Source organism: Medicago truncatula, chromosome 3, assembly GCF_003473485.1.
Source record: "Medicago truncatula cultivar Jemalong A17 chromosome 3, MtrunA17r5.0-ANR, whole genome shotgun sequence".
Taxonomy (NCBI): domain Eukaryota; kingdom Viridiplantae; phylum Streptophyta; class Magnoliopsida; order Fabales; family Fabaceae; genus Medicago; species Medicago truncatula.
Window position 1 is genome coordinate 9,690,873 of NC_053044.1, and position 21,328 is coordinate 9,712,200.

At 32.2% G+C, this 21,328-nt stretch overlaps 2 protein-coding genes across 2 annotated transcripts; one reads left to right on the forward strand and one right to left on the reverse strand.

The window, feature by feature from the left end:
* Positions 1-3,169: 3,169 nt before the first annotated feature.
* On the reverse strand, positions 3,170-12,658 carry LOC25488764 (rust resistance kinase Lr10). Its single transcript, XM_039831879.1, has 2 exons — positions 11,866-12,658; positions 3,170-4,437 (listed from the first exon to the last, which is right to left on the reverse strand). Exons 1-2 carry the CDS (start codon positions 12,656-12,658, stop codon positions 3,170-3,172), a joined length of 2,061 nt encoding a protein of 686 aa, XP_039687813.1.
* Positions 12,659-14,735: 2,077 nt separating this feature from the next.
* LOC25488766 (rust resistance kinase Lr10) lies at positions 14,736-16,212 on the forward strand. Its single transcript, XM_039831880.1, has one exon. The coding sequence runs from the start codon at positions 14,736-14,738 to the stop codon at positions 16,176-16,178; it is 1,443 nt and encodes a 480-aa protein (XP_039687814.1). The 3' UTR covers positions 16,179-16,212.
* The last annotated feature ends 5,116 nt before the right edge of the window (positions 16,213-21,328 follow it).

Genomic DNA, 21,328 nt, shown 5'->3' on the forward strand with positions numbered 1-21,328 from the left:
TTTTATTGCATTTTTTTTACATATAAAAAAAAATTCCAATGTCTGCTACGAACGTGGCACGAAATTTCCTTAACGCGGCACAATCTAACAAAAGAAGAAACAAGTTGCCACTGGAAATTTCGTGGCACGATTGGTCATCTAGCGTGGCACGATTTGAAAAGAAGAAAAAAACAACAAAGAAAAAAAAATGAAAAGATGGACGGAAAAAAAAATAAAATCAAAGTCCTCATCATTTCTTTTTCAATCACTCGTATTTGTCAGTTGAACTTTTAATTGTTGTGTTCTTTATTTGGATAACTCAGTTGTACCCCATATTATGTAATTGAATCTGAACTTCTTTATTATTGACGAATTTGTTTGTTAGTTGACTTTTTCCAGTTTAGTAACAATTGTTTGTTCAAGTGGTATTCCAAAAGTACATAAGGAGGTCGTGACTTGTATTTCAAAGGCGAAGCGTACGACATGTGTGATAGGTAGTCGCAACTCCCATAAATCTAACACTTTAAGGTTCATAGCCAAATTTTATTTTTTCAAAATACTTATATAGAGTGTTCTCTGCAACTAGATTTCTAGAACTTGCATTGTTTCTTTACTGTTAATTGATCTTTATCATATACACACTGAGGCAAAAGTGCTCGGTCCTGTGAGCCTTTTCAAGCCTACCCTGATATTGATTGAATTTATCCTTTTTGAAAGCCAATTTGAGCCGGTAGGTTTAGATCTTTTTGTTCGGTGACAAGCTACATATTGAGCCTAGGGACTTTTAGGATTTGACCCAAATATATTATATTCGAGTTAGGCTATGTAGGGTGTTGCTAAACAATAAGTTTGGGGTTGCTATTGGAATTTGCAACCAACTAAGTTTGCAGTGGAGGTACTAGAGAATAAAGAACAAATCATGAAAAATATACACTCAAAATCAAATGGTGTATCAAAAAAAAAAAAGAATGAAAAGCAAGGGACAAACAAAGAAAAATCTGAGTAACTTTAAACTCGATTGTCCCAACAAGTTACAAATAATCTCTAGTACCTTTACAAATGGTTGTTTCAAGGTTTGAATGTGGGATTGAATCTTTGCTTTAATTTATGTAGGAGTGCCTAACTCAAATTTTGTGTAGCCTACTTATCCAAATATTATCCCGCCTTTACCTAAGCCCCGTTATAACCCTTAAAGACATCAAAGTGTGTAATGACATTGATTTTGATTGACATTTAGAAATTTTTCAAGCGTATGGTAATATGTAGATTGCATGTCGACTGTGTGTGAACCCTTTCATATTTTTGCGTGGAGTTGTGAATTAGTGGATGCTTAAAAGTCAAACTAGCTCATCTTTAGCTAGTAAGGAGTTGAACTTTTGGGTACTATCGCTTGATCAGGTAATTGTTATTTTACTGTCGATTGTCAATTTTGCAAGTAAATTCCTTGAGGACAAAGAATGGTTCAAGTTTGGGGTTGTGATGACAGTCAGTCATGCACTATTTTTAGAGTCTTTTTAAATTAAGTTTTTAGTCTATTTTATTAATTTAGTATTTAATTTATAGTCATTAATTGTCGTTTTGGAGAATAGACGTGGCAATCCCTTGGTGGTGTGAATAGATGTAAGGCTCATGTCTAGCTAATTTCCTTTGATTGAGCCATGATGAACCTATTGTAATATATGAATCAGTAGTTGAACTCTCTTTATTATCAATATTATTCAGTCTTTATTCAGAATTATTTGTGTTCATTGCTTTTCATATGATTGTTTGCATGACTAGTAACCCTAACTTCTTGCAATCACATAAATTGATCTTAGGAATTGAATGACTACTAACCCTAGCTTTTAATCTTGAAATAGTAATTCTATTTAATTCAACATAGGAACCTAGAGATAGCAAATTGAGGGTTATGACATATGAATTAACATTCTGACATCTCTTCCGCGGTTATTCAATCGGTTTAAGAGATTAAAAGGTTATTAATTATGAAAGGGTTTTGAGTCAAGAGATTGATCAAAACTAATTAGTTAATTTGTCGTAAAGATTGAATAAGTGTTGAGAGTAAAGAGAGATAAGCTATTTCACATAAAGCAATAGAGGATTCACTGACTTGATCATCTGTTTTAATCTCATTATCAAACCATTTTATTTCCTGTTATTTACTTTTTATTGCACCTTAATTTACTACCTAGGGCAACCCTATAAATTTAATACATCCTTGATTTTAACGTTTTTGCCGAGTAGAAATTGAAACAGTCCCTGTAAATACATACTTATAAATTTTATTACTTCGATTTATTTTTAGTACACTTGCTAAAAGTTTATCACATAACTTTTAGACAATATGTTACTACATATTGACAGACAGCAAATCAGCTAGGATTTTTAAAATTTCAGCTGCGCATTAGCTAGGAATTTTTTTGTATATTATTTACCACCCAATCCATGTTGCGATAAATATGGCAGCTAATTCATAGTTAATATGTATTTATAAATTAGCTACTATTTTTGTCATAGCTAATCTTATATTTTCTTTTCGTGACAATAAAATATCCCGACCACGTTTAGGACAAAGAAATTGTTTGATTGATATACCCTAGTCTGCTGGTCGTATCGGTGAGAAAAGGCAAGCAAGGTTTGAGACAAAAAATGAAATAGAATCGAGGTGTGTACTAGTTGTATTTCTAGTAAAGCTAAACATGTGTTCATCATTATAACATAATATTTGAGAGGAGTGTTATTTGAACAACTAATTTGGTTGACAACTTATGTGACAACCATAATTTACAAAGAAAAAGTAAGTATTTACATGGAAACCAAAACAATAGATAGATAAAGTAAAAATGATGTGAGTAAATATCATTTCTCTAATATTGATTCACATTTTTCATGGGAGTAATGATGGTTGAACAACTTTTTTGCTACAACTTTTGGGACAACCTTGTTGTGCTCTCTTTTCATTGGTCAAAAACAATGAAGAGAGAAAAAGAAAGACAGAAAATAAGAAGATAATGTGAGTATGAAAGAGAAAATTGTACAAAAATTGTACAAAAATGGTTGTACAAATATCATTTCTCTTTGTGTGGCAAGTAATTCACTTTTCAGATAAGAGAAACATGGCTAGTTAGTTTATCATCTTTAAGAAACATGGGATTCGATATAATGCTATAAAGATATTTTTCCTCATTCATCAAGCAGAATTCATCAATAAGGGCTCTGTTGTATCTTCCTCAATAAAACCAACTGAGTCTGATTCAATTTCATTAGACTTGACTTCTAGGTCTTCCTCAATAATTTCATTTGGACAGAAAGAAGGTTTTGGAGGCATTTCAATATTCTCAATATTTCCTTCGAGCATCTCTATTACTTTGTTCATTGCAGGACGATCACTTGGTTTTAACTGTATACACCATAATGCAATTATGAACATTTTCTTCACATTACTGCTTTCCTCATCAGTAATTTCATCCATCTCTATCTCGTTTTCTTCAATCAATTGATTATAAATCCAATAGGGAAAGAAAAGTTGGCTTGAACGATCCGCATGTGGATTTAAATTTCTTCGCTTACTTGCCATTTCCATCAAAAGCATTCCAAAACTATAAACATCAGCCTTGTATGATACTCCACCAATATTTTTGTAGAACAACTCGGGAGCCATATAACCAATTGTTCCTCTTGCTGCAGTTAAATTTACAATACTATTGTCATTAGGATAAAGCTTTGCAAGACCAAAGTCAGAAACCTTGGGGATAAAGTTCTCGTCAAGAAGTATGTTATGGGGCTTGATATCAAAATGCAAGATTTGCATGTCACATCCTTGATGCAAATAAGCAATTCCACGAGCCACTCCAATAGATATCTCATACATTTTCTTATAAGTTAGATTAATAACATCATCTTTAGAGGAAATGTATTTATCAAGAGAGCCGTTGGGCATGAATTCATAAACAAGAGTACATTTTGATCTCTCCACACAAAATCCAATAAGTCTTACCACATTTGCATGGTGTATTCTTCCTATAGTTGCAACCTCACTAATGAAATCTTGTCCATTACCCTTAGACTTACCCAACATCTTTATGGCAACAAATGCACCACTTCTTAACTTTCCTTTATAAACAGAACCAAACCCTCCTTCACCCAACTTGTCCTTAAAACTTTTAGTCATCTTCTTTATATCTTTGTATGAATACCTGATTGGCATCAAGGTACTTCCACGAAGAAAAACTTCAATATTTTCGTAAGCTGAGGTATGTCTTCTTCTACATGTATATATCAATAGCACAAAGAAAACTACAAGGCCTAGCATAAATCTCATTATAAATGATGGCAAGAGATACCTTCCACTTATTCTTCCTAATTCAATGGCAATTTTAGAATCAGAAACTTTGGATAAATCAAAGGCTCCACCTAATAATACTGAACTTCTTTTCACGCCGACTATTTGGAGTAGTCCTGTACAAGTTATACCACGAAAAAAACAATAAGAACTTGTAATAACATTATTCTGTGACTTAACTTGAAATTTAAGATAAAGAACAATGAAAATAAAAACACAACAAACATTACATACTGATTTTTTTCACATCTCATTTTTTTTATGCTTTTTCTACATATTTAGTTTTGTAGGTGCCCCCACCCACCTTTGAAGGACAAGCCTTCACCACCTGAGTACCTCCTCTGTTGTACCGGTTTGCCGCAGCACGAGCACCGCAGCCGTGTCATCATTAGCTCTATTTTTGGACAGATCAGTTACCATACTACCAATGGTGTGTATAATTTTCAACAGTGTTATGGGTATATATAGAAAAATCATAATTTTCAAGAGTTTTAGAACTCTCTCTTGGATGCAATTTATGTAAGGGTTTATGCAACTTTAGAGCTAGCTCCCAAACTCAACAATCCAAATATTATTCTCTTCATTTTTAAAGTCCCAGTCAATCTCCATTCAATCTTTGGATGCATGTTAGCAAATTTTCCAACCCATTGAGTTCTCTGTTGAGTCTATATTTTCAAGTAAGGAAGATATTCATCCCATTCTTTGTCCATTAAGAAATGATTCTAACTTTAATAATTCACTTGGTAGAGTTCCTTGTTCATTTCTTTTGTCAATTTTGGTTTCCCACTTTTTTTTTCTTCATTTTTTTCCACAAATTTTTTCGCTCTTCCTACACTTTCCCTGAATATCCCAAAAAACATTGTTAAAAAAAAAAAAAGGTTAATGGTGCTTTATCCCCTGTAATATAGATCATTTCTGATTTTCCATTTTTTCATCGGAAATGATCTGTATTACAGGAAATAAAACACCTTTAACCCTAAAAAAAATCAAAACACTTTCCCAAAATATTTCTCTCAAACATAAACGTGATTTCTATCTTTCTCTCAAACCATGAAACTCAAAATCACTTCTCAAACTACCTAAAATCACGATTTCTTATCACCCTCACCAATCCATGAATCACGAATTTGTCACCCGTCACCCATGATCACTTCTCAAAATGGTATCCAAACCTAGAATTCCCAATTTGTGTTGTTCCTAAACCTAACAAAATCATTCCTAAAATTGTTCTTAAACCCATAATCGCTCTAAATCTGCGAAGGATTTGCTATTTATGTTCACCGTTTTTGTTGTTTTCGTACTTGTCATCTTCGTTCTTGCCGTTGCTGCCTTCAAGCTACTTGGTGTTCGCTAGATTTTCTCTTTTCAATATGTCAAACCGGTATACTTCTTTCCTCTCTCAACCGTTCTCTTCTCTTATGGCTTTGGCCATATAATGCGGAAGAAAGTTAGCATCCAAGAAATAAAGAACTTTTCTACATCGGTGAAGAAGAGTAGGATTTACGATGAAGATGATGGAGCTGAGAGAGCCCATCACACAAAATCAAAGATAAGAAGGCACAATCTCCTAGAAATTTTCCAATCATCCGACCCAAGTGAATAGTAAGAGGTGCTATTGGAAGCAATGATGCAATTGCTCCTATTCGATGTGGAAGGTGTGCCAAAAGAGGTCATACTACAAATAGGTGACTTCTTTCAACTGTAACAAGAAAGAGCACACCAGTATAACATGTACTGAACCCAAGAAATTATACCAGCAAGGAAGCTAAATAGAAATAATATAGTTGATGTACAAATAGAAATAATAACGTAGAAATGAAAGAAAAATAAAATAATAAATGAACGTAAAAAAAATTGACTTTGTTAAAAAAAAGAAATATAAATTATTACCTTTAACAATGCCAAGTATAACATCTGCAATGAATTATAACCAATATAAAAAATCAGAAGAGATAATATAACTAAAAAAAAAAAATCGTAACCACCACAACAAATAAACTTAAATTTATATGTTGGTGAACGACAAAACTTTCCATTATATCTAGATTAATTTATGCCGAATTTGTCTTTAGGTGATTAATCTTGAATGAGTTTGTTACAATGTAGATTTATATAGTATCTTGAGATTCTAACTAACTCTCATATAGGGAGGCAATTGGACCATGGTCCGATGGACACCTACAAAAAATATCCGCAATGGATAAGGTAAAATCTTGCTTTTATGGATATTGGCTTGGGTCCGAGTAATTACCCGCAAATTTAGATGGGTATGGGTGCGGGTAAAGGTACTATACTACCCATCCCCGCAACCCGCATGTACATTTTTATATAATATAATAAATATTTTATTTATTTTTGATGTACAATTATTTAATTTATTTAGCTATTGAAGCATAAACTAAACCTAAAAACTAATACGGTAATCGTGTCATCCTTAACTTCATAAGCTCACAAGGTATAAATTTATGATTTAAATCAATTTGATGTTTATTTTAGCATGCACGTTTTGATATGTATTTTGAATATTTTTATTTTAATTTTCGAGGAATATTTGGATGTTTTTTTATTCGGCTAAATACTACGATTTCTACTATTTTATGAGTAGCTTTAAAAAAAATTGGATCATAGTTTTATTTTAATTGTGATGTTTTTTATTGTCTTTTTATAATTAAAGTGTTGGTAATAAGTACGGGTATGGGCACTTAGGTGCCCATAGGGTATGGGGAAGGACTAAAGTTGCCACCCACGAGGATACAGACTCGGGTACGGACATTTTTTACAAACACGGGTATAAGGAAGGGTACTATAGTACCCTACCCTACCCATTGGTACCCATTGCCATCACTATCCTCATAGCTTCTAAATAACTAATAGCTATAACAGGATCAGCTCGTGGTGTTTTTCATTCAGAGACGACACTTTGTGATACAGGATGCGGTCATGTTGAGACAGCCGAACATTTGTTTTTATTTTGCCCAAATTCTGTTTTATTGTGGCAGCAGGTGCACAATTGGCTAGGTTTTATGGGGGTGGATCCTAATAATCTTCCTGATCATTTGGTGCAGTTTACTTATTTGGCAGGTGTTGGTAAAGCTAAACGTGCCTTTCTACAGCTAATCTGGATTCTTTGTACTTGGATTGTGTGGAATGAACGTAATAACCGCCTGTTTAATAATGTTGTAACGGATGTCCCGAGGTTGTTGGATAAGATTAAATTGTTATCTTTAGGGTGGCTGAAAGCTAAAAAAACCATGTTTGTTTATGGTACTCAGATGTGGTGGTCAAGTCCTTTAACATGTTTAGGAATTGGCTAACTACTGCTAGATTCTCTTATTTTGGACTTTGTAACACTTTGTATCTTGTAGTAGTTTCCTAGGCACACCTTATGCTTGGAAATTGCTTTTGTTGTGGTAATATAATCCCATTTTAATATGTTAAAAAAAAAAAAAACTAATAGCTATAACATATAGCTAGATACTCTAAGTGTGGTACTCTCATAGCTATAACAAGTTAACTAATACATAGCTAGTATTTTGCAATTTAACACCCTCCATCAGGCTTAGCACGGTGTAAGTCTAACATGTTAAACTTAGACATGAAGGATCATAAATCCTTTAGGATTTTAAAATTTTTTGATGATATTTTTATATTTTAATGATTTTATTTGACAGATTTTTATCATTTTTTTCTTTTGTTTTTTGTTGTTTTTAAAAGCAAAATTCAAAACTGCTGAAATGGGAGATATTATGATTGCTGATTATACATAAACATATTTAGGATTATAAAATCTGAAGTCACTTTGGATTTTTTAATCCGAACTCCCCTGAAGGCTTTTTTCGAAATTTTAAAAGTGCTTGAGAATGTCATATGGTGGGAAAAATAACAGTCTACGCTAATTGGTGTCGAGATGCATTCCCTTTTTTGCTTAAAAAAAAAAAGAAGATGCATTCCCTTTTAGAACAAGCTTCTTATAAATATAAAATTCAAAATATTTCTTTGCGATCAAGTAAAAAATTTGAAAAACTTATCAAAAGCTCTTTGGTTTACACTTTTAGCAACCTTTGAACCGTGACTAAAATGTTAATTTCTTTTCCAAATACTTCTGTTTATAATTTTGACTATGAAAGTGAATTCAAATAACAAATAATGTAAGATTAATTTTTTTTTATTTGTACTCCCTCTTGTCTCATAATTAAGTAAAAAATATTTTCTTAGGTTCATTGAATCAACTATATTAATTATTCAATGAATTTAAAAAAAAAAATTGCTTACATATAAAATCGTAGGAAGTAACAATGATGTTATTTTCTCCTCAAAGAGTGCAGGGGTGAAAAAGATTGTAGAAAGTATCAAAGTAACATCTTGGAGACGGTTTCTTGCTAAAAAAAAAAGGGGACTACGTTTTTATTATTAACGGTACTCAAACCATCTTCTTTGTTTAAATACTTAAGTTTGAGTTTGATTTTTTACGGGGCAAATACACTTTGTACTTTTCTCGAATTGTAGGTTATGTACTCTTTATACTTCTCTCATTTCCAATAAAATTGGTTGTAAAAAAAATAAATAAAGATGTGCACGGTAAGACTTTGTAACAATTATTGATGGTTCTCTTACTCTCTGTTTCCAATGTTTGGGCTTCTAACCAAATGAGTTGCACATCAAGGTGCACTCACAACTAAAAAGATAAATATGTTTTTAATCCTTACAAAGTAAGAGTTTTTAAGTTTAGTTATATTAAATTTTAATGATAGTTTTAGTCCTTGATAATATTGTAGTTTATAAGTATAGTTTCTATACAATTTTTTTTACAAAAAATGGACATTTTTTACTTCTCCAAAATAGTCCCTTAAAATATGAATAAGGACTAAGAATAAATAATTTTTTTGTAGGAAATAAATTTAAAAACTAATAATTTTGCAGGGATTAAAAATATATTTAACTCTAAAATAATATTATACTCATTTATGTTATTGAGAAGAAAAAGAAAAAAATATATTTTCCATGAAAAGAAAGTAAAATTTATTTCCAGAGAATTTCGTACCTTCAATCAATACGCGCATCTTTGACAAACGTTCTGAAAATGGGAAAACACAAACAAACAAAAAGTTAGCTCCAAGTTTGTTATAATAGAAACAAGACGACTAGTCAGGGAACTTTTTGTCTCAATTGTTTTTTTGTTTTTGTTAACCCTTTGTTCTCAAGGATAAGGATTTTGATAATATGAAGTTGGATTGGAAAGTAAGAACTGTTCCATCTAAAATTTAAACTTCGGTTTTAAATAGCTCTGTTGGTATGAAAAATGCATAATATATGCAAGGTTCGAAGTTGAAATTCGACCACCATAAAAAAAAATGTCATTGGTGAAGTTCATTAACTACTTCAATCAAATTGATTGATATTTTCAACAACTTATTTTGGTGATTTACATCTTCTTCTTTTTTACATGATTTACATCTTTGTTGAATAATGCAATTTATTAACTAGTTTAATATCACAATAACCACTTTTCTTTAAAATGTAATTATCATTTTCTTTCTCTTTCATGTTTGATGGTTGAGATTTTACTCGAGAAAACTTGAGATAATTTTGAATGAAGGGAAATTTTTTTGGGTCAAGTAGCCTAGTGTTAGAGCTATCACAATCAGATGTGGAGAAGTGGGATGTCTGCGGTTCGAACCCCAACCCCTACATAAAATAGACTTTGTCCCTACCAACTAAGAGAGAGAGATAGTTCTGTTTGGTGGAGGATGCTCTCTGGTATTCGTAGTGGTGTTGGTGTGGGAGCGGAGAATTGGTTTGAAGATAATATTCGTACGGCGGTGGGTGAAGGGAGCAATACTTACTTCTGGTTAGACAATTCAGTGGGGGGGGGAGCACCATTAAGAGTGCAATTTCCTCGCATTTTTTATTTCATTATAGACAAAGGGGCGACTGTGAGGGAGATGGCGGAGAGAGGGTGGGCGGTTGGTGGTGGTGCATGGGTGTGGAGAAGGCGCCTCTTGGCTTGGGAAGAGGAGACAGTTGTGGAGTGTGCGGGTTTGCTGGCTGACTTTGTTTTGTAGGAAGATAATACAGACAGGTGGCGATGGATCCTTGACCCTATCAAAGGTTATTCTGTTCGAGGGACTTACCAGTATCTCACATCACCTGATGCACCTATGGAGCGAGGCTTGTCAGACATGGTGTGGATGAAGCATGTTCCTTTGAAGGTCTCAGTGTTCGTTTGGCAACTTCTTAGGAACAGATTGCCAAAAAAGACAATCTTGTCCGTAAAATGGTCCTTCAGCATGCTAACACCACTTGTGTTGGAGGATGTAGCGACATGGAGTCAGCGATTTCATTTGATTTTGCGTTGCGACATCTTTGGCAGTTTATGGCATCTAATTTATCAGTTGGTTGGTATATCTTTCCCTTCCCCTGCATCGATTGTTGAACATTTGCATCAGTTTGGTCAGTTGGCGGGTATACCGCGACATGCTCATTCATATCTCTAACTGATTTGGCATACTTCAGTCTGGGTCATTTGGAAGGAACGAAACAAGGATTTTTTCAGGAAAAAGCACAGGATTTGACAAAGTTATTAGATTATGTTAAGTTGTTATCTTTTTTATGGCTAAAGGCAAAACTGCTTACTTCTACTTTCAGTTACTATGACTGGTGGCGGCACCCTTTATTATGTATGGGTGTTAAGGAGTAGTTTTTTCTTCGTCGTGCCTTATGATAACATACTCTTAACATTGTATTCATTTTTTGTGGTTCTTTTCGGCATTCCTTGTGCGAGTTGATCCACTCTGGTTGAGTAATATTTCATTTTGATTTTTTCAAAAAAAAAAACTAATAATGAAAGATAATTTCATTGATTTTTTTTTTGTCAGGTTGTCTAATGGTTTGAATTCACCTTACCTTATAAGGTGAATAACTGGGGTGTCCGAAGTTCGAACCCCGACCCCTGCATATAATAATACATTGTTCTACCAATTGAGACAGACATTTTCATTGTTAATCATACAATAATAATAATAATAATAATAATAATAATAATAATAATAATAATAATAATATATTGTTGGACTATATACAAGGACACATCGCTACCAAAAAAAATACCAGGACACATTATTATAGACACGTGATAAGTTATTTTGTCAAAATAATCTCAAATAGTTTCACAAGGATTTAACTCAAAAAAACATATTTTAAAATACAAAGTAGTATTCCCTAAAAAAAGAAAAATACAAAATAGTACTTCTTCTGTTTTAAAATGAGTGTCGCTTGATTAAGGAAGGTAATGAAATAATCATTTCACATAACATTTTTACTAAACTGCCCTTACTTTATTAAAAAAAAAAAACTTAAAATTGCATTGAAAATCGTGAAAGAAAAGTTGAAGATGGTAAAGTAGGAAGAAAAAAATTAAAGTTGTATTGAAAATATAAAAAAGATTCGTTTTGAAACAAATTATTTTGGTCAAAATGAGAGTCATTTTGAAACAGATAATAATAGTAAGTAATATTCTTCAAAATGAAAAGATGAAGTCTACTTACCACAACTGATATCAATTCCCAATGGAGTTGTGCAATAGTCAACTGTACATACAAGACCTCCGCTGTCGTAATTCATGTAGCAGTTTTGTTGGTTCATGTCACAAGAATCTTCACAAGGTTGTCTTATCCACGAAAGTTCAAATCCATAGCTTAGAAATCGATGAATTTCCACATATGAAAAAGGTTGAAAATCTTTCTTGGAGATAAAAGCTAAAGCTGATGACATAGTAACAAGCTTCACGCGGCAACCAACATTCAATTTAACAACTCTAAAGTCCCCAGCAATTGCATAAATATAGCTGTTATTTTCGGAGTTCAGTCTACACGTAGATGTATCCACATACATAGGATCGTTCTTCAGTTGCTTGCTACAGTTCAAGTATACTACATGCTCCGGCCTAGAATAATCATGGAATGCGTATGGATCCCCCTTGTACTCGTAATGACTGTAATAACTTGTGAAATTGGTTGCGGTTAAGAAATAGCGAGGAATGGTGCAATCACCTTCTTCTATTCCAGGATCAACTACTCTGATTGTGTAGTTTTTGTAGTTGATTGATTTCACATAGTATTTACCCCAAAACAGACTTAGCGTTGTGATGTTGTTTTCACAGGATAACTCGTACCTCGGATCACCACAGTTTGTTGGATCATTTTTAAGTCGGAACGGATGTTTTATGTTTCTCATTTTGCCACATGAAGAAGGTGGACATAATTTTTGGTTATCACTATTACTAGTTGCATCACATGCTTGATGATGATGATGATGATGAAGTAGTAGAACTACTACCATAGTTTGGAGAAAGGATAAGAATGATTTTTCTCTGCACATGATTGGTTCTCAAAATTGATTTTCCACTTTAGAATTAACTGATTATTATCTGAAATGGTGAGTTTATCTAAGGACAAAATAGTCACTAAGGATGATTTCACATATCAAAAGAAGGATCTCTTTCTCTCCAGTCTTCACATAATCGGTGCTTAAATGGTCTTTCAATTTAAAGCTACGAGCTAGAACATTTTATTTCTAACACTCACGTGGGTTTTAATAAAGCTTAATTGCACTTTTGGCCCTCAATCTTTTCAAAAGTTGCGATTTTAACCCCCTAACTAATTAAAATACAAAACAACCCCCTATGTATTGGATCTTTGGCAGTTTGGACCCCCAAGGCCACTTTTGACTTAGTCTTCACTGACGTGGCAACCACATCCCTTAAGTGAGGTGCCATGTGTCGACTATTAAGGGTGTCACGTCGGCGAAGACTAAGTCAAAAGTGGCCTTGGGGGCCAAAACTGCCAAAGATCCAATACATAGGGGGCTGTTTTGTATTTTAATTAGTTAGGGAGCCAAAATTGCAACTTTTGGAAAGATTGAGGGCAAAAAGTGCAATTAAGCCTTTCAATAAATAAGAGAGTAAATGTTAAAGAAAATATTAAAAAAAGAGTGTTCCTAACACTTTCTTCGAGCCATACATATATACCGGATTATTATTCGTAAAGCAACACGTATCTAAGGACAAAATTTATTTCTTGCCGTCCACGGATAATGAGAAATCTTTTAGCCTTCGTTCTTGAATTTCACCTGTATAAGTTAATTATTAAGGACAAAATTGTAGTTGTTGACTTGTTATATGTGAAAATTTTGTAGTGATGGTCTTGGACTTGGATGATTTTTAATCTATACTTATTGCAGCATTATTTTCAATTTTCTTACTAGACTACTAGTATATGTCTATTATCTTCTGCCTCCTCTAAGAGGGCTTACTAAGATATATATGAAATTATACAAGTTTGAAGAGTGATTCATTCAACATGTCACTCACAATTCATTCAACATGTCACTTCCCCCACACTTCTTCAACATGTATTTTGTGAACTTTGAACTTTATCATTTATGACTATATGCAATTTATAACATATATTTAACATTATTTTTGTTTTGGTAGAATCCTCGATTTTGATTGCAATTTTACGGGTCCCAATTTTGCTACTTCCTTTCGACTTGAAGTAAAGTTCCGATTTTGATAATCTTGTAGTTTCATCTGCCAAAGTTTTTTAGCCATCGTTCTTGACTTGATTACTCGTATAATTCTAAGTATTAAAGACAAAATTGTAGTGTGGGAGAATGGCTCTATATATCTTTATATGGCCGGCGTCCTTGTCTTTTTCCCTTAGATTATGTTGTGATATACACCCTCCGGTCACTATTATAAGCAAAAAATTACATTTTAGATTCATTCGTTAAATGATGTACGTGGTTTATAATAAAGACCACGTACATCATTTAATGATTTTGCTTATAATAGTGACCGGAGGGTGTACATCGTCTTGGACTTTGAACGATTCTTATTCATCTTTTTTTTAGCAGCATTACTTTCAATTTTAAATTCCCCAAGGCCCAAACAGGTAATTATGTTTCTTCTGTTATATATCTTCTGCTGCCTAAGCATGCTATGCTATATAAAAATTATACCAAGTTTGACTGTGATTCACAATTCAACATGCCACTCAAAATATTAGCACCGTTAATGATGCTGTTAACGAACCTTGTAATCAGTCAGAGTGATGAATCTACTCGATGCCCTTTCAAGCTCCACTGTGCACATAACAAGATTCTTGAACTTCCTACTCATCCGGTACCTGTAAAACTAATTGTCACTGACATTGATTATAGACTCCAAACATTTTATCTATCTGATCCTGGAAACTGTCTACCGCAACTCTTACTTGACAACAACTTTTCATCAAGTTTTCCTTTAAGGTCTTATGGCACTTTAACGTTTGAACCTTCCTATTTTAATAGTTTCTTCAATTGTTCTTCAGTACTGCATCTCAGGCAAGACAATATTATAATGCATGGTACGATAGATATGGCATCTTGTCCAATTTATGTCGCTGATTCGACAAACGAAAATATCATCCAATCTGACTTAGTATACTGCATCAAACTGTCTGACCGTAGTTCTCTATTCTCTGCGTTTAACATTCAATACAACCATCTCCCGATGACATGGTCTGGAACAAATTTTGACATAAGATGCTTGAAATGTGAGAACAAAACAAAGAAGAGGATAACACTCATTACTTTAACCTCAGCAGGTGAGAGCGAGACAACCTTTGTTCGTGTCCTCAATTTCATTTTTATTATAAAGCTGAAATTTTTAAGGATATTGAATGTTAAATTTGCAGGTGTAATAATTGGTTCAACTTTGCTAGTGCTTGTGCTCGGTGCTATTGTTCAAGTCCATCATCATTTCAAGATGAAAGGCGAAGATCATAAAAGAATCGAAAACTTTTTGAAGGATTACAAGGCTTTAAAGCCAACCAGATTCTCCTATGCTGACATAAAGAGAATCACAAATAAATTTAAGGATAAGTTAGGCGAAGGAGCTCATGGAGCTGTTTACAAAGGTAAATTATCAAGCCAAATTCTAGTTGGTGTTAAGATGCTAAATAACACAGAGGGAGATGGGAAGGAGTTCATAAATGAAGTGGGAACTATGGGCAAAATCCACCATCTAAATGTTGTCCGTTTGCTTGGCTTTTGCGCCGATGGATTTCATCGTGCTCTAGTCTATGATTTTTTCCCAAATGGTTCTTTGCAGAAATTCATTTCAATGACAGAAGAGGGAGACAAAGATAGTTTCCTTAGATGGGACAAGTTGCAACAAATTGCTCTAGGAATAGCCAATGGAATTGAGTATCTGCACCAAGGTTGTGATCAAAGAATTCTTCACTTTGACATTAATCCTCATAACGTCTTACTAGATGACAATTTCACCCCAAAAATTACAGACTTCGGTTTGGCTAAGTTGTGCTCAAAAAATCAAAGTACTATATCAATGACTGCAGCCAGAGGAACATTAGGATACATGGCACCCGAAGTTTTTTCTAGAAATTTTGGGAATGTCTCTTATAAGTCTGATATATATAGCTATGGTATGTTGCTATTGGAAATTGTTGGAGGAAGAAAGAATACAAACACAACCACAAATGAAGAAAATTTTCAAGTTCTGTATCCAGATTGGATCCACAGTTTGCTTGAAGGAGGAGAAATACAAATCCCAATAGATGATGAGGGAGATTTTAGAATTGCGAAAAAATTGGCAATCGTGGGACTTTGGTGCATCCAATGGCAACCTATGCATCGTCCGTCTATGAAAACTGTGATGCAAATGCTGCAAGGAGATGGAGACAAGTTACAAGTTCCTTCAAACCCTTATGGACCTACAACTTCATCTAATACAACTACTAATATTGTTGCACCACCACCTATGAATTTGCATCTTGAAGTGATTCAGGAAATAGATTAAATAGTTTGATTGTATAAATAAATTTTTATTGTCAATGTCTTGTCATGTTTTAGTAAAGTGCTTAATTTTGGTTTGTAAAATTAGGAATATATATATAGAACATATACTATGAGAATGGTGAGAATGAATTACAGTCATATAAAGGGATGAGATTAAAACATCACTTAAGTTAGTCATGTGCCATTTCCATTTCCCATTCAACTTCCCTCCACCGGCGACTCTCATTTCCGGCCGTCCTCTTGCCATCTCCTTCTTCTCATTTCCTGTTAAAGGTGTGTCTAGACCCTGTTTCTTTGTTTCATCCAATCTACTGCTTTATATATGTCTTACGATATTGTTAATTTTCTCTATCTCTTTATCATATATTTGATCGATTGCAATTTTTCTGTCTTAGACAAAACTGCAAAAACTGAGAACTAGGATGTACTGATTTAACATAACCTAGAAATTCTTACAATCATGGCAATATGATATGATGATTAATAGAAGACAAATTTGAACAGGTGATTGTAATTATCTCAAATAGTAATGTAAGGACTCGAATAGTAACCATCGTGTACTCATTTGATTCATTAATAATAATGCATATTAAAATACTTATGAAATATTCTTTTATGCTTTAGCTTGTATACTTGCATCTCTTGTATTCATAATCAACACTATTATACAGGTGCACCATTTGTAATCGATATTTTTTTGGCTTAGCTCAAAATAGGTTGTTTAAGACATTTTTGAAAGCAATGGGGACATAAACCTGTTATGATAATAACAGACCAAGACCAGGCTATGAAGAATGCAATCGAAGAGGTTCTTAAGGGGTCTTCTCATCGATTTTGCATGTGGCAGTATTATGAAAAAACTTTCTGAAAAGGTGGGTGGTTCCTTGAATGAGAATAATGATTTTAATAATCGTTTCAAGTCATGTGTTTGGAACTCATAGTCCTTGAAGAATTTGAATTAGAATGGAATAATCTTATTAGTCATTATAAGCTGGAAATGGTTGGCTTTCTACAATGTATGAACTTAGAAGCATGTAGATACCTGCTTATTTTAAAGTTACATTAATGGTTGGAGTTTTGAGAACAAGCTCAAGATCAGAGTGAAAATTCATTCTTTAGTAACTACTTGAATGTGAACCTAACTTTAGTGGAATTTTGGATACGATTTGATTCTGCTTTAGGAGCACAGAGACACAAAGAACTTCTTGTAGAGAATAATACACTTCATTCTAATCCAGAATTGAAGATGCACCTGAATTTAGAGAAGCATGGTAGAGAAGTTTATCCTCGTGAAATTTTTTATATATTTTAGAAGGAGTTGTGGAGTGCATGTGTAGATTGTGGGGCTTATAATTCATGTGTGAGTGTGAGTGTATGCGTGAATGGAAAATGAGAATGGCACATGACTAACTTAAGTGATGTTTTAATCTCGTCCCTTTATTTTAATTTGATGGATGTAATTCATTCTCACCATTCTCATGTAAGAATGTCATTCTCATAGTATATGTTCTATATATATACCCACTAACACGCTCTTTTAACACATCCAATAACAATCCACCATGTCATATTGAAAGACCAGCTTCAGTCAATCACAGATCCACACAATGATTTGTGTATCAATGTTGCAGACCCGGAAGTATGAATATTTTGGTTATTTAGATTTGATCATATTATTTGTAGGCATTTTGCCGTTGTATGTTATTAACTTAGGTTCCGTGAGTTTTTCGCATATTCACCCTTTACGTTTTCAGCGATGTTAATGATGTTATTGCACGCATCTGATGTATTTTTTTAATTTGAATTAATGAATATCATTTTACTTTTGTAAAAAAAAAGTTTAATGGTGGAAGGTTGGCGGTCCAAAACAACTTTGTACACATAATCAATCAAAATATTTTGATTTGTCACTTAAATAAAAAATATTAATTAATGTGGCGATTATAAATATTTTGATTGATTATGTATGCAAAATTATTTTGGATCATCAACTCATCATCATTAAACTCTATAATTAATTATATGAGTATGCTAAATTGTATAAAAAAGAAAAAATGAATATGCTATAATAGCTGGGAATAGTCGGCATGATACAAACAATTTATAGACTAGTTGGCATGATACAGAGTAGCTGGGTGTATATGTTTATAATTATATGAATATGCGTGTTAGGAGATAAATAAAATGAATATGATATAATAGCTGGGAATATCCTATTACAAAGTAATAATTCTAAATTATTATTGAAAAAAAAAAGTATATTATTTGATGAGATGAGTTTCTTTCGTTACAATTTTACATTATATGAGTGTTAGGAGCGCTCTATTTCTAACATTCATTACATATGATGATCTTGATGACATGTTTTTTTTTAAATAGAAGAGATGGTAAAACCATCATAAATTCACACACATAAAGTGGAGGTATCGGGGTTCAAACTCTAATCGGGTTCAAACCCTAATCATAACGTCTGATCTAACAATTTTGACATTTTTATCAATTGAGCTAGGATTTATGAGTCTCTTGATGACATGTTATAGCCTACCATAATTTATTTTAATGAAGTAGTAAGTTACTTGATGAGGGAGTTAACTTATGAGGTGTGTCAAATTCATGTATCGTCTATTGGTGGGTAGCGGTGTTAAACCATTTGCTTTAAATTAAGGCTTAAATATACAATCTGTTCCTATAAATTTAGACGGGTTTTGATTTTTGTTCTTATAAAGAAAAAATTAAAAACTTCTCTACAAAAAGAAAATTGTTTTAAAAAGGTCCCTGGCCCCACGTTTTTGCTGACATGGGATGGATTTGGCCACGTGGCCCTGATGTGGCAGTCCACGTCATTAAAAAAACTGAAAATAAATTAAAAAATCATAAAAAAATTCCAATTTTTTTTTTTGAAATATAAAGAAAAAAATTGGAAATTAGTGGTTTAAAAATCTAGAAATAAATTTTTGAAAAATAAAATTAAAAATTATATAATCTCAAAATTTATAACTTTTGAAAATATAATTTAATTTTCAGAATTAAAAAACAATGAATTTTCGAAAATTTAATTTTCAGTTTTATTTATGATTTTTAAATTTATTTTCAGATTTTTTAAATTTTAAAAAATGAATATTCAGAATTTTGAAAGAAAAAAAAAATTAACTAAAAATCGAAAATTTAATTTTCAGATTTTTTTTATTATTTTATGATTTTTAGTTTTATTTTCAGAATTTTATAATTTTAAAAAATGAATTTTGAAGAAAAAAATTAATTAAAAATCAAAAAATTTAATTTTCAGTTTTTTTTCCGATTTTTTATGATTTTTTAATTTAAAAAATAAATTTTTAGAATTTTGAAAAAAAAATTAATTATGTGGCATGCCACGTCAGAGCCACGTGGCAAAAGTTGCACAGTCAGCAACTGCCACGTGGCCAAAACCATGTCACTTCAACTGAATAGTGGGGTCAGGGACCTTTTTAAAACAAAAAAAAATATTTACAAGGATGTTTTTAATTTTATTTTTTTTACAAGGACGAAAATCAAAACGCGTCCAAATTACAAGGACGGATTGCATATTTAAGCCTTAAATTAACATCATTTTCAATCTTTAAAATTATTGTTATTATTCCTATACATCTTATACTATGAATATCCTTCAAACAAAATTATCTTATACTATGAATATTGAATTGAAATTTATTTTACAAAAAGCATGATGTTAAAAAATTCTCTCACACACCTTCAAAAAAAAAAAAAAATTCTCTCTATGTGTTGATGTTTGGGGCTTATAGTATACTTTAAAAACTTTAGGCCAAATTTAAAACAACTTTACGTCACATTTAAGTGTTTTATTTGTAATTTAATTCAAAAACAAGTATATATTAGGGATGTAAATGAAGATTCATGGGTGTAGATAGTATGATTCACGTGTCCGTCTTATTGGATAAATATGATATACGTATTTTTTTCATATCCGTACGGATATCCGTTAAGTTAAGCGTGTAATTCATGAATTTTGAGGTATCCACGAGTATATACAGATATCTATGGATAACATTTAAAAAATATATAATGATTTTTGTTAAATTATTTTTATAATTACATAAAATTAAACAACAAAAGTTCATCACATTCTTTTCTTTCGTTTTACCAAAACATAATAATATCCATTCATTTCATTTTTATCAAAAAAAATAATAATCACATTTAGCAAAAACAAAGTTCCTTGATTCAACAACAACATAAAAAATTTCATGATATATTAAACAAAAAAAAGTTCATCACATTGTTTTCTTTCGTTTTTTTTTTTTTTTGTCAAGTAGCCTACTGGCTAGAGCTCACACAATTTAATTGTGGAGAAGTGGAGTGTCCGGGGTTCGAACCCCGGCTCTTGCATATAATATGCAATATCCCTACCAACTGAGCTAAGCTCACGGGATTTGTTTTCTTTCGTTTTATCAAAACATAATAATATCCATTTTTATCAACAACAAAAAAAAAAAGTTAATCACATTTAACAAAAACAAAGTTCCTTCATTCTACAAAAAAATTAAAAAGTTCTTGACATTTAACAAAGACAAAGTTTCTTGATTCAACTAAAACATAAATAAAGTCCATCATATTCAACAAAAACATATCTTCTTGATTCAAAAAAATTGAGAGTGGTAAGATTATTTATGTAATTTACTTAATTTAATAGCGGCTACGAATATCTGTAGATGCGGAAACCATCAAATTCACATCCGTATCGATCAAATAACATGTTGAAATATTGGTTTATTTTATCTGTGAATATTCATTAAGGTATATGTGAATATTCATTAAGGTATCTGATCCATACCTCCAACCCAAAGACATTAGTATCATTGTATTTTTTTTGTAGGGGTCGGGATTTAAACCTCGTACCTATCATTGTATTTCACAATGCTAGCAAACATGGTAAAATATAGAAAATATACTATTGAGGAATAAATCACCAAATTAAAAGGCAACGCCTAAAAAATTTCGATTCAACTCAACATGATTCCACAATAACATCAAGTATTGTCTAAAAGTGCAGAGAATTAAATTCAAAGTAAATACAATGTAGAAGAGTAAAGGAACAGAAAGAAAAAAACATTTAAATTAAGATTTTACATGGTTCAAATGAAACAAAACCATTAT